General features: G+C 47.4%; 1 protein-coding gene across 2 annotated transcripts in view; it reads left to right on the top strand.

The window, feature by feature from the left end:
- The window catches only part of FAM151B (family with sequence similarity 151 member B), a 564,366-nt gene extending 553,070 nt beyond the window's left edge, over positions 1–11,296 (top strand). For both annotated transcript variants that reach the window (XM_078675308.1, XM_078675309.1), the window contains one exon: positions 10,863–11,296. In XM_078675308.1, the coding sequence (XP_078531434.1) occupies positions 10,863–11,025 (163 nt within the window). In that variant the 3' untranslated portion in view covers positions 11,026–11,296. The remainder of the gene's footprint in view (positions 1–10,862) is intronic.
- The last annotated feature ends 2,700 nt before the right edge of the window (positions 11,297–13,996 follow it).

The raw sequence follows: 13,996 nt of genomic DNA on the forward strand, positions 1-13,996 counted from the left end.
CCTGCGTGGAGCCGCGGAGGCTCTACATCTTGACCTCCCTCGGTGGCCCTTAAGACCAACCTCCTTACGGAGGTGCTCCAGGCGGCGTCTATGCCGCTGCTCTCTTTCAATGAGGCCCTTACCGACATCCTCTTGGGTACTTGGTTGTGGCCGGCCTCTGGGGCGCTGGTGGATAAGAACGTCGCTAGACATCATCGTCCGGCGCCTGGTGATCCTGCCTTCTTGTCCACTCACCCCACACCTGAGAGCCTGGTCATTCAGGCCTCAACATCACATAGTGCCTTTCCCTCGGCTCCGCCGGATAAGGACTCTATGAGGCTGGACCAATATGGCAAGAGGTTGTTCTCCTCAGCCAGTTTGGGGTTGAGGTCGGTTAATACCGCCTGCTTATTGGGCCGTTACTCCCATGCAGTTTGGGATTCGGTGGCAGAGGTTCTGCCTCAGTGCTCTGAGGAGGTCCTTTCCCAAGCGATTGCAGAGGACAAGGATGCAGCGAAGTTTGCCATCAGGTGTGGTTTGGACACCGCTGGGCGGGCAAGGCGATTTCCACAATGGTGGCATTGTGGCGCCACACCTGGTTGCGTTCCACTGGGTTCTCACCCGATGTCCAGAGCTCGCTCATGGACATGCCCTTTGATGGCTCCCGTCTCTTTGGCGACAAGGCGGACAGTGACCTGGAGCACTTTAAAGACTCACACGCCACGGCCTAGTCTTTGGGTCTTTCCACAAAGGCCCCTGCCAAGTCTGGGTTTCGTTCCTTTCGTGGACAGGGTAAGATCACCCAAACACGCTCCTCCACTAAACCTGTGCATAACCAGCCCCGGCGTGGCCGCGGCTGTGGCTTCCGCAGGGGCGGGTCTGGTAACCAGCGAGCGGGTCAGTCCACCTCCACCCCTGCTGCTTCCGCCTTGAAGTCTTCCTCAGGGAGCACCCCAAGCCAGTGGGTGGCAGGGTACGTTCCCCACTGGTGCGAAATTACCTCGGACAAGTGGGTGCTTCAGATAATCTGTCACGGTTACTCGCTCCCTTTTCTGTCCTCCCCTCCAGCCATGCCACCTCGGTACCACCGCATGTTGGGGATCATTTGGCTCTTCTCCGTCAGGAAGTCAGGGCCCTCTTGGCCAAGGGGGCCATCAAGCGCGTTCCCGGTCAGGAAATAGGGAATGGTTGTTATTCCCACTACTTCCTGGTCCACAAGAAGGACAAGGGGGGCTTACGCCCCATCTTGAACCTCCGGGACGTCAACCGCTTCCTCCGGAAGGAGAAGTTCAAAATGCTAACTCTGTCTCAAGTCCTGGCTGCTCTGGACCCTGGAGACTGGATGGTGGTGTTGGATTTGCAGGACGCCTATTTCCACATCCCCATCCTGCCGGCCAACCGGCGCTTCCTGTGGTTGACGGTGGGCCAGGAGCATTTTCAGTTTGCCGTGCTCCCCTTCGGCCGTGCCCCTTGGGTGTTCACGTAGGTGATGGCGGTGGTCGCAGCTCATCTGCGCAGGTCAAGGGTGTCAGTCTATCCCTACCTCGACGACTGGCTGATAAAGGCGGGCTTGACCCAGGCAGTCGTCACCCACCTCCAGTTTACGGACGACCTCCTGCACTTGCTGGGGTTCTCCATCAATGTGCCGAAGTCACACCTGAGTCCCTCTCAGAAGCTCCCCTTCATTGGAGCGGTTCTGGATTCAACACTATTTCGGGTTTATCCTCCCGAGCAGCGAGTCTGGGATATTCAGGCTATGATTCCACTCTTTCAGTCTCTATCCCGGGTTTCAGTCAGCATGACCCTCCGGCTTCTGGGCCTGATGGCCTCCTGCAGCCTGCTAGTGATGCATACCAGAAGGCATATGCGGGCTCTGCAGTGGGACCTGAAGTTCCTGTGGGTACAGCATCAGGGCAACCTGTCAGATCACGTCCAGATCTCGGAGGGCGCTGCACGACAGTTGCAGTGGTGGCTCACGAATCGCAATTGGGTTCGTGGCAGATCCCTTTCCCTTCCCCAACCGGAGCACACAGTGGTGACAGATGCGTCCCTCCTGGGATGGGGAGGCCACACGGGAGAGGTGTAGATCTGCCACATGGGTCTCCGGCGGAGTCCCGGCTCCATATCAGCCTTCTGGAGCTGCGGGCGATCCGGCTTGCACTGATGGCATTCCTTCCCTCTGTACGGGGAAGTGTAGTGCAGGTGTTCACGGACAACACCACCGCCATGTGGTATTGCAACAAACAGGGCGGGGTGGGGTCGTGGACCCTATGTCAGAAGGCTCTGCGCCTCTGGACATGGCTGGAACATCAAGGCATTACCTTTGTGGTTTAACACCTTGCAGGTTCTCTGAACACCAGGGCGGACGAACTCAGCCGCCGGTGCATGGTGGATCACGTATGGCGTCTGAACTCTGACGTGGCGCAAGGTCTCGTTCTGCAGTGGGGAGAGCCTTGGTTAGATCTATTCCCCACCGAAGAGAATGCGCAATGTCATTGGTTCTGCGCGTTGGAATTTCCAAGGCGGTACTCCCTCACAGACGCTTTTCATCGCGAGTGGAGCTGCGGTCTATTATACGCCTTTCCGCCTATACCACTTCTGCCCAGAGTGCTTAAGAAGATCAGGCGTGACCTGGCCCAAGTCATTCTTGTGGCTCCGGACTGGGCTCGAAGAGTTTGGTATCCCGAGCTACTCAGTATGAGCATCGACCCCACGTTCCGTCTGCCTCTTCGGGAGGATCTTGTGTCGCAGCAGCAGGGGACGGTCCTTCACCCGAACCTGTCCAGATGCCACCTCCATGCTTGGAGATTGAGCGGCGACAGTTGACACCTTTCGATCTTCCTCCTGAAGTCTGTGATGTCATTCTGACAGCCAGGTGTCCCTCCACCAAAACAGTGTATGCCTGTAGGTGGAACAGATTTGTGGCATGGTGCACAGCTAAGACTGTGGATCCCCTTTCTGTCCCGCTTTCTGAGGTTCTTCTGTTCCTTCGATCTTTGGCCCAGGAGGGCTCTTCTCTGGGCACTATCAAAGGTTATCTTTCGGCCATCTCTGCCTTTCTACGGCTTCCAGATCAGCCTTCTCTTTTTAAGTCCCCAGTTGTTAACCGTTTTCTTAAAGGCATTACCCATATGTTCCCACCAGTGCCCTTCATAATGCCTCAGTGGGACTTGAATCTTGTCTTGACTTTTCTGATGTGCGCACCCTTTGAGCCCCTTCATAACTGTCCCTTATGTCTTCTTACTCTCAAGGTGGCTTTCCTGGTAGCTATCACCTCTGCCAGGAGAGGGAATGAGCTCCAGGCTCTTTCTTCTAAACCTCCTTTTCTTTCTGTTCATCCGGACAAGGTGGTTTTCAGGACCCATCCTTCTTTCTTGCCAAAGGTTGTCACGCCCTTCCACATCAGGCAAACCATCACTTTGCCCACCTTCTTTCCACCTCCGCATCCTTCAAGGGAAGAGGAGAGGCTCCACCGTCTGGACCCAAAACGTGCACGTGCATTCTATCTGCAGCGTACACAGCAGTTCCGGGAGGATGATCAACTCTTTGTTGGCTACGTGGGCGCCAAGAAAGATTGGGTGGTGCACAAACGGACCAACTCCCGGTGGGTCGTTCTGTGCATCAAAGCATGTTACTCCTTGTCCAAGAAGGAGCCTCCTGTGGAGCTGCGTGCCCATTCGACCAGGGCAACAGCAGCCACTACTGCCTTAGGACACGTGTCCCCCTACAGGATATTTGTCAGGTAGCTACGTGGGCCTCGCTGCACACATTCACCAAGCACTACTGCCTTGACAGTCAGGTCCGGAGAGACGGCTTCTTTGGCCGTTCTGTGCTCCGTGACTTTCTGGTGTAATCCTGTTCGCAAACCCACCACCGGGGTTGGTATTGCTGGGGTAGCTATTCTAAGGTAAGGAATCTATCACTAACGTGTCTCTTTCAGATGCACATGTTACTTACTTGTGTAACGATATATCTGTAAGAGACATTAGTTAGTGATAGATTCCTTACCACACCGCCCATCCTCCCCGATCAGCCAACTGGTTACTAGGGTTAAGATCATCCCCCTTTTAGGGCCCTAGTTTTATGCACCAACTGTCAACTGTGGGGAAGTGTGGCTCAATGGTTAGAGTGGCAGACCCTGATGCAGAGGTCTAGCCCGGGACCAGGGTTCAATTCCCCACCTCGGCGAGTCTTGGGCTCAAAATTCCACGGACCTGATAATTCTCGCCTCGGTGCCTATTCCAATCATGGAGTCCCACTCTGCAACTCTGGGCAATAGCTTGCTTAATCTCCACAACGGCCCCCACAACGCTAAGGATGCCTGGCCTCCACCTTGGGGGTGCCCAGGAGTGGACACCTCACAGGGAAAGCCAGGATGGGTTCCACAGCCGTATTCGTACAAGCGCCTTGAGACCCTTGCGGGTGAGTAGTGCGCTATACAAGTATCAATTTACAATTTACATTTACATGGCTCTGCGTTTCAGCACAGAATAGTTGTGTGCAGAACTGACGTCAGCGCGCATGGGTGGCGCCTAAGTACTCTCCGTGACGTCATCTCGGCGCCTATGACGCCAGTGACGGATGTGGGGCCGCAGGACGCCACCTACTGGGGCGCAGAGGTACTGCTAAGCAGAAAAACTTTCCGGATCCAGCCTGACGTCTGGGGATATTCTAAGGTAAGGAATCTATCACTAACTAATGTCTCTTACAGATATATCGTTACACAAGCAAGTAACTCGTATACGTGTATATATATATATATATATATATATACGTATACAAGTTACTTACTTGTGTAAGTATATATACATTTTATATATATATAATATATGCGTATACAAGTTAATTACTTGTGTAACGATATATCTGTAAGAGACATTAGCTAGTGATAGATTCCTTACCTTAGAATATCCCTTAGAATATTAGGTGGCGCACACATAGCCAAAAAAAAAATATATATATATATATGTTTCCCAAAAGTCTCTTCTGTCTTGAAAGCGCACTCCACAACAAGTAGGTAACAAACCTTTTATCAGCAATGAAAGCACAGTTTCATCCCGACCTTTACAGTCCCGATGCCTGACGTGTTTCGAAGTTACTTTCTTCTTCCTCATTGGCATTAGTGTTCACACCGTGATGTTGGCTGAACATTATCTTATGCGTGCTAATGCTTTAATCAGCCTCCGGTGTGCCGTCCTTAGTTGCTTTTGGGACTCCATGCACGCTGAGATACATAGTTCATTTTGCCAATAGTAATTTCTCTCCAGTGGGTTCTGTGTGCTAACACATTATTTCCAGGACAAATTAAGCCCTCCAGTGGGCCTCGGAACGGAATTGTGCCTTCACATTTATTGCGCTGCTGTGCCTGCATATCGGTAGGAACTGTTCCCCCTGTAGCCCCATGTTCGCTCAAGGTGTACGGTGTGAACACTAATGCCTATGAGGAAGAAGAAAGTAACTTCCAAACGCGTCAGGCATCTGGACTGTAAAGGTCGGGATGAAACTGCTTTCTTTTGCTGAGAAAAGGTTTGTTACGTGAACAAGGTCTGGCGGCCAAAACGTGTCATTTGGACATCTGATGTTTGAATAAACAAACACTCTATTTGAACTTTGCCCACAGAGTCTGTTTCCTGGTGTTGTGCCGTTCCTGTGAATGGTTGTACCTTTGGGATCCTGATGTGAATATGAATATATATTCACAGAAGTACGGGCCACAGCGATCCAGTAACGAAAGTGTTGTTTATTTCGGGCAGGAAAAAAAATATATATATATATCTATATCTCCTCGATTGATTGGATGCCCGGTTCTCCTATCTCATCTAATGATCTGGAATTGCGTATTCTAAACTTTGTGGAAGCTTTTAAGTAGGTATTTGATTCACAATAATTATGTTTTTCACTGAGCAGTAGTCTTTCTTTTTTAACGGCCACAGCAAGAGTTATTTTAAAAAAATTAGATTCATTAGCAAAACAAAGAAACGAGACAAAATTATTGCACCTATCATTGATCTATTACATCGAAATGCATCTTATTAATGCCATAATCAAGTTAGACGGCCGCTGTAGTAGACCAAAATATGGCAACCGATCAGTAGAAGATCGTTACTTCACTTATCCAATTCTTCTGGCACAATGTGTTTTAAAAGCCAGGACATCCAGATCACGTTGTGTCTCCCCAGAGACCCTGTTGTACCGGATGCCCTCTGGTCCGATGTTTGTGCTTCAGGGTGGTTCCTTTGTTTTGTGTTGTACTTAGGCTGTCCTAGCTAGGCTGGGGCTGCACACCCTTATGATGTATCTAGTGTTCCATTACTGATGTCATGGCCTTTGGGGACTGTACGGTTCCAGCTGTGTCTGGTAAAGCTGTTGTGTGGGGGTTTTCTCTGTCAATAAACCGACCTCAAGAGGAAACCATGTCCCGTGTCTGCCTTTGGAACATAACAATTTAGGCGACGAGGGTGGGATGGTTTGGGAGAAGGTGCGTTTAGACTTCATTGGACCTTTTGCATTTCTACCTGATCAAGAAAGATTTGCAGCTGTGTTGGTTGATGCTAAGTCTAAGTGGGTTGAGGTTGTTTTTATGAGGTGTGTCACTACTGCGTCTACAATTGGTGTTTTGAGGAATGTGTTCAAGAGGGAGGGATTCCCTTCCGTACTCCTTACTGATAATGGCACACAATTGACATCTGCTGACATGAACAAGATTTTGGATTCTGTGGGAGTCAAGCATTCTTGTTACTCTTTGTACAACCCGCAGGGCAATGACTTAGTTGAACGAATCAACAGAATGGTGAAAGGCTCTATGCAATTGGCACATAGTGCGGGTATGTCAGTGCAGGGTGCCGTTAGTGAAATGCTCTGGGCCTATTGCACCACTTCTAATAGAAACTTGGGTAAGAGCCCTCTTGAGCTGATGCACGGCAGGTCTCCAGGTACCAAATTGGTGCCATCGTGGATGCAGCAGACACCAGCTTTATGTGGTGTTAATGCCAAACAGGACAAACGTAGGTGTTTCATTGATGTTGGTGATTGGGTCAAGGTTAAGCCTGGGGGTCACTGTAAGTTTTTGAGTAAATTCAAGGGTCCTTTCAAAGTCAAGGCTGTTGGTGGAAATTGGGTCAAATTGGAGAATGGCCAAACTTGAATTTGAGGCGTGTGGCAGTGTATCAAAGACTAGGTGGTGAGCATGAGAAGGTTCCTGAACAGGAAGCTGGTCTTGGTTTATGTTCACCTTGGCTGTTGATGAGTGATGAAGAATTTTCTGGGGCACAGTCTGATGATGGTTTTGGGGCTGGTGAGGATGCTGGAGCTGATGGTGAATTTGTGGCTGCAAGAGGTTGAGATGAGTCTGTGGGCTCATCTCGAGTCCTGATGGGGACCAGGGAAAGGAGAGCTCCTGCCTATTTGGGCGACTATGTTTTTTGAGTATTCTATGTATACCTTCTGCTTCTTCTAGCTTCTCTTGTTTATGTTTTGGGTTGGTCTTTTGTTTCTTTTGTGGGGTTTAGTGTTTATATGTAAGGTGGGGAGATGTGTTGTGTTGTACTGTTCCAGCTAGGCTGGGGCTGCACTCCCTTATAATGTATCTAGTGTTCCATTGCTGTTGTCATGGCCATTGGGGACTGTACAACAGTTGGTTCCAGCTGTGTCTGGTAAAGCTGTTGTGTGGGGGGTTTCTCTGTCAATAAACTGACCTCAAGTGTCCCTTGTCTGCCTTTGGAACATAACACTTTGCCTTCTAAAATGTTGCAATTAGATTAGCATGAAAAGCTAGCCCTGCCAATAGACTCTTTGCAGACAGCTGCTACCTCAGGAATTTGGTAAAAGTGGGCATCTGACAATCATATGTACCTGTCTGATACTGACTCTGTGCATCTACCACCGAACCAAAAGTTACTGGTTTCCACTTAGTTATCCTGGAAGGTGTGGTATTTGAATATGGTAATCCAAGCAGATTGGGCATGCAACTTTACCAGAGGTAGTATTTTATGGTTATTATGCAAAGTCCTGGCAATATCTTTTGAATAGTCCTGCCCAGTTACCTCACTTCTCTGTCCATCTCAGAAGATTGTCATGCTTTTCTTTCATTAGCACATTTTAGAAATCTGTTAATGATGGGGATATTAGATGATAAAATTAGTTATCTATTGCAGAGTCTCCTAACATGGCCTGCTTTTGGTGTAGGAAGATTTTCCTTAAGTAATCACGATCTGTAAGAACTTCAAGAAAGCAGTATTAGTGAGGCTCAGCTAAGCTCTGATTATGTTGAAATATTTTAGGTCTCTGGCTTAAAGATGTACATAAAGTACCCGATCACATCACCAGTCCAGGAAGCAGAAATAGATCACTGAAATCTCAGGGGTGTCTGCATGCCCCCATGATATGCTAGTTGCATATTAAGGAGGAACAGTCCACTATTGGTTGAGCTCCACCCAGAACTGGAAAAAGGTGACAAAAGATTTAAACTTCCTTTTTGTTATGTTGCAGCTTACCAAATTTAAACAACATGGAGCTATATAACATTGAGAAATTATATCACATGGAGGGGAGTCACTGAGATTATCAGAGGTGGTGGGCAAGCCTGTGCCACTAGACCCGAAATGGCTTCTATTAATGATCAGAGGTGAGGCAGACTGGTCCAGATACGTGGGACTATGGTTGGCTTTGACTGCGGGTGTGGCAAAGCGCAATATCACAAGGAATTGGGGGGCACCCTCACCCCCGCAGGTGGAGGAATAGAAACGGGATCTTGATTGGTGCCAGAGGGCCGAGGTAACAGTGTATAAAAGATGGGGTTGTGCCAAAAAATGTAAAAAAATGTGGTCGCCGTGGTGGAGGTATAGAGGGCTGGGTGTGGGGGATTAGCGATGTGATGACGGTTAGCACACCTGATAACTCTTTATTTGAATGTGTTGTCTCCAGTTCTCTGTATTTGTTACCTGATGTACTTGTGGCAATTGCTAATGTATGGCATGGTCTCTCGAGCTTGTTAATAAAAAGAGTTTTAAACAAAAAGAAATAATATCACAATTTGGACAAACAGGATCAACGTTTTGGGAGAGTTGGTATAACCTTTTCCAAACGAATGCCCAGTACAATTTTACAGATATTTTTCTGGTATACTCGGAACTTGCGAATTGTGCCTCCTTCGCTCTTCTCACCTTCATAACTTAACAACTGAGACGAAACCGCCACCACCAGAGGAAAAAGATTTAAACTAAGATGTCAAAGAGTGTTGGCATATGCTGTGAATCGTCATGTCATCACTTGGAGTAGAGGGTTGGCAGGTTCTGGATAGTATTGACTTTGGAGCTCGATCTCTATTATGACTTATGATGACACATACCCTTGATCCCTCGTAGGGTAACAGACTTAGGATGACAAGTACCCTCGATCCCTTGTAGGGTAACAGACTTAGGATGACAAGTACCCTTGATCCCTCGTAGGGTAATAGACTTATGATGACACGTACCCTCGATCCCTTGTAGGGTAACAGGCTTATGATGACACATACCCTCGATCCCTGGTAGGGTAACAGACTTATGACGACACGTACCCCCAATCCCTTGTAGAGTGACAGACTTATGATGACATGTACCCTCGATCCCTGGTAGGGTAACAGACTTATGATGACACGTACCCTCGATCCCTCGTAGGGTAACGAACTTATGATGACACGTACCCTCGTAGGGTAACAGACTTATGATAACAAGTACCCTTGATCCCTCGTAGGGTAATAGACTTATGATGACACGTACCCTCGATCCCTTGTAGGGTAACAGACTTATGATGACACGTACCCTCGATCCCTGGTAGGGTAACAGACTTATGATGACACGTACCCCCAATCCCTTGTAGAGTGACAGACTTATGATGACATGTACCCTCGATCCCTGGTAGGGTAACAGACTTATGATGACACGTACCCTCGATCCCTCGTAGGGTAACGAACTTATGATGACACGTACCCTCGTAGGGTAACAGACTTATGATAACAAGTACCCTCGATCCCTCGTAGGGTAACAGACGTATGATGACACGTACCCTCGATCCCTGGTAGGGTAACAGACTTATGATGACACGTACCCTCGATCCCTGGTAGGGTAACAGACTTATGATGACACGTACCCTCGACCTCTTGTAGGGTAACATGGTGTGGTTTATGTCACTGATTTATCGGGTTTTCAAAGTTTTGTTGATTTAGGATGTTTGTAGTATGTTTGCATATGTTATATATGTTAATGATTATACCCAATCTTCTTATTAAGCAATGATATGTCTAGGTCTCTATTGTGCCTATAATGTATGGAATTTACTTTTTCTCTCATTACTTCCTGCATGTATATTTCTCAGGCTACATTCCCATGCCTAACCTTGTGATGAAAGAAAGTTAACATACATTTTTTTTTATCTACTACAACAGTGTGTAAAATGCAGTGGCATTTCCCCAGGTACAATTCAGCCCGATGTACACTTGCTCATGTTGAAATGACTACTCGGCCAGAATCACATTTCCTTCACCTTTACTCCTGAGGGTTGTCCACATGACCGTACTCAGGGGGAAGTTCAGCTCAGTAGGAGAGTAAATGGAAATGTCTTTAAATCTCTGCAAAGTTAGACATATGTGCAAATCTCAGGCGTAAACATGGCATGGAGATTTTCAGCTTATATATGGATGGTAGGTGTCACCTTGATCACGAAATTACACAATGTAATTGTGTTTTCTGATGACTACATGTCAAAACGAACTGAAGATTCCTTCTGGGACTATTATTTGTTAATGGGCAGTTCGAGTTTTTTCCATAGATCGCTATTGTGTGTGTTCACTGCGGATGTTGAATTCATCGCATGACGTTTCGTTCTTTCTCTTTGTGTTAATGCAGGTACAGTTTAACCATATGGACAGGAAAAGATGACAAGTACCCTACCGAGGATCTGTTATTCATCAGAGAAAACCTCAATGCCGACAGAGTTTATTATGATGTTCTGGAGCCTCAGAATAGTGAATTCAAACAGATAATAGCCCAAGGCCAACTGTCAAAATAGACCGCGCGCACACCGTGTTCACCTCGTGAGGAACATTGACGGAGAGGAGCGCTTACCGCCAGCACGCAGGGAAGAAATAAAGGCAAATCCATTCCTGGCATAGAAAAGCAGTAATGGCAGTTGTATTCTTTTTATTCTGAGCTAGAGTATGTTGTCCCTGAAAAGTAAAACAAGTTGACGGTTCTTTTTCATTTGCCATGACCCGGCTTCCATCAGCAAGCATTAGTTGAGCGAGCACACCATGTTTTATAAAGATAAATATGGGTATTTATGTGTTGTCTTTTTTATTGTCTGCAAATGCCTAGGAGGAAAATCACTTTTTTACCGAGGTAATCAACGAGATATATCCCTAGTCTTCCACTATACTCAGGGCCATATTTAAGACCCGGTTTGTGATTTTCTTGCACCACACAACGTGGTGCAAGAATGACACAAACCTTAAGTCATATTTTTGAAGCCATGTAAAGCCACTTTGCGTGGCTTTGAATGGCTTAAAAAATCTGGAGTAATGCAATGCAGCTCAAATCGATGCGTTGCATTACTCTGCGCAAGGGAGGCGTTCCATGGGCGTTCCCACGCAACTCCCATGGTTTTTGACGCATTACCAAATTTACCAAACCTGCTTAAGCTGGGAATGGGCCATAAAGATACGCCTCCCCTTCTGCAGCACACATAGAGAGAGAAGAAAGCTTCTCAGGATTTTTTTTGTGCAGGAAGGTGCCCCTTCCTACACAAAATCAATCCTGCCTACACCACAGGCACCCATGCACCATGGTGCAAGTGTGCATGCGTTGGCTGCCAAAACAGCTCCAGACCCCAGTTCAGTTTTTATTCGTCCTCACCTTATCGTATCGCGCTGAGGAACGCTGACCTTCTCACTCTGATGGCGGGCTACATAACTAGCTTCACTGCACGTCTGCGCAGCTGGCGTGCCTAAGGCAATTCCGTCTGTGCCCAGATTCCACCAAGCACCGGAACGCCTGCCATTTTTTTATTAAATGGACCCCCTTCGCTGAAATACTCTTGGGATAACCTTGTGGCACGTAACATCTCAGGTAAGAACCCTCTTTGTGATACTCTTGAGCCACATGTCATTTCCGATACCTTAAAAAAATGCCCCGAATGCAACCTCACTCTTAGGATTTATGTCACTCGCTCAAATTATTTAAATAGGCCACCCGAGCTAATACAGCACTTTGCTCAACGGCAGATCACTAATAAAGCCTAAAATTGCATTTTCTGAGTTCATAGATGCCCACAAGCCAGATATTATCTTTGTAACAGAAACTTGGGCTGATTTAACTTCAGGCTTTGACATGGTTCTGGCTATTTCATCGAGATTCAAAATTTTTAGATCGGACAGATTTGTTAAAGGGGGCGGGGGTGGCCTGGCGATCATATATCGTAATCTGCTCACTACTTCTTTCTCAACAGTACTCGCTAACGCTGATCACAAAGCACTCTTGTTTCAAATAGAATTAACAAAAAATTTTACATTTAGAGGACTATTGCGTTATTGTCCCCCTGGCCCTAGGTCATCTTTGTGCAGGCCCTTAGTCCACTGCTTGCTTCAAGTTGAAAACTCTTTACATTTTACAGTTTTAGGAGATTTCAGTTTTTACCTGCTGATATAAATACGTATCTTTTAGTTGACACTATGGCCAGCTTAGGTCTACCCCAGCTTGTAAACCTACCCACCCATATGGCAGGCCATACCCCTTCCTCCATGTTACTGCCTCACTACCATTGACATGGTCAGACCACAGGGCAGTTATGTTCAGCATTAAAATACCTTGCTCGCAGTTGAGAGGCGTTATTGCTGCTACTGTTAATAGGGGGAGAGCCTGGCACAGAATTGATCCTCTAGAACTTTGCACAATGCTGTCCAGTGCCCAGCTCACTGTCGTCAAGGATCTTGAATCAGCCATATCGACCTACTCTTCATTGGTAGGTCTGGCAATAGACTCACTTGCACATGCAAAAATGTACACTAATCGGAGAAATAAACCGCCTGAACCTTGGTTTTTTGACAAACTCAGCGCAAAAACAGCTCTACAGGATACAGGAACAAAAGTGGAGACAAAAGTATGATCCAATTGCAGAGATACTTACAAACAGCTTATTGATTATAAAGTCCTGAAAAGACCCAATACTTTACCAATAAGATACAAACCGCAGAAACCTCATCTAATGAGTGTTAGAAATGGGATCTCTGGTTGGCTGAGGCTTGCGCCAAAGCCAGGCAGAGACCACCACTCTAGTTAGGGCAAGGGAGTTACACTCCAAAGATAACTCCTGCTGACCCCCTTGGTAGCATGGCACGAGCAGTAAGGCTTATCCCAGTGGCAATGTGTAAAGCACCACAAAGAGGGACTTTCCTCTCCGACGGGGTGATGCTGGAACAGGGGGTTCCTCAGGGCTCTGCCCTGAGCCCTACCCTGTTCAATCTCTACATGGCCCCGTTGGCGGAAGTGGTGCAATCGTTCGGCGTAGAGCTTGTCTCTTACGCCGACGACACTCAACTTCTCATATCCCTGACCCATGCCCCTTCTAAGGAAGCTGATAACTTCAACGCCTGCATGTCCAAACTAGCTATGTGGATGAATGAACACTGTTTGAAATTAAATGGGACAAAAACAGAGGTCCTCATTATGGGAGGAAATGAGGTCAAATGGACGAAAGAATGGTGGCCCAGTTGTCTGGGTCCCCTGCCCACGCCCGCACAAGAGGCGAAGAACTTAGGTGTATGGGTGGACAATAAACTGTCCTTTGACAGCCACGTAAAGAGGACTGTTGGCAAATGTTTCGGGGTGATGAAAACCCTCAACCGCACCCTCGACCTGTTACCCACCAACTCCAGGCGCACCATGACACAGGCATTAATAACGTCCCGCATTGATTACGGGAATGTACTACTCATGGGTACTTCAGTAAAAAATATAAACAAACTACAGGTTCTACAAAACTCGGC

The sequence above is a fragment of the Lissotriton helveticus genome, chromosome 2_1 (genome assembly GCF_964261635.1).
Source record: "Lissotriton helveticus chromosome 2_1, aLisHel1.1, whole genome shotgun sequence".
Lineage (NCBI taxonomy): Eukaryota > Metazoa > Chordata > Amphibia > Caudata > Salamandridae > Lissotriton > Lissotriton helveticus.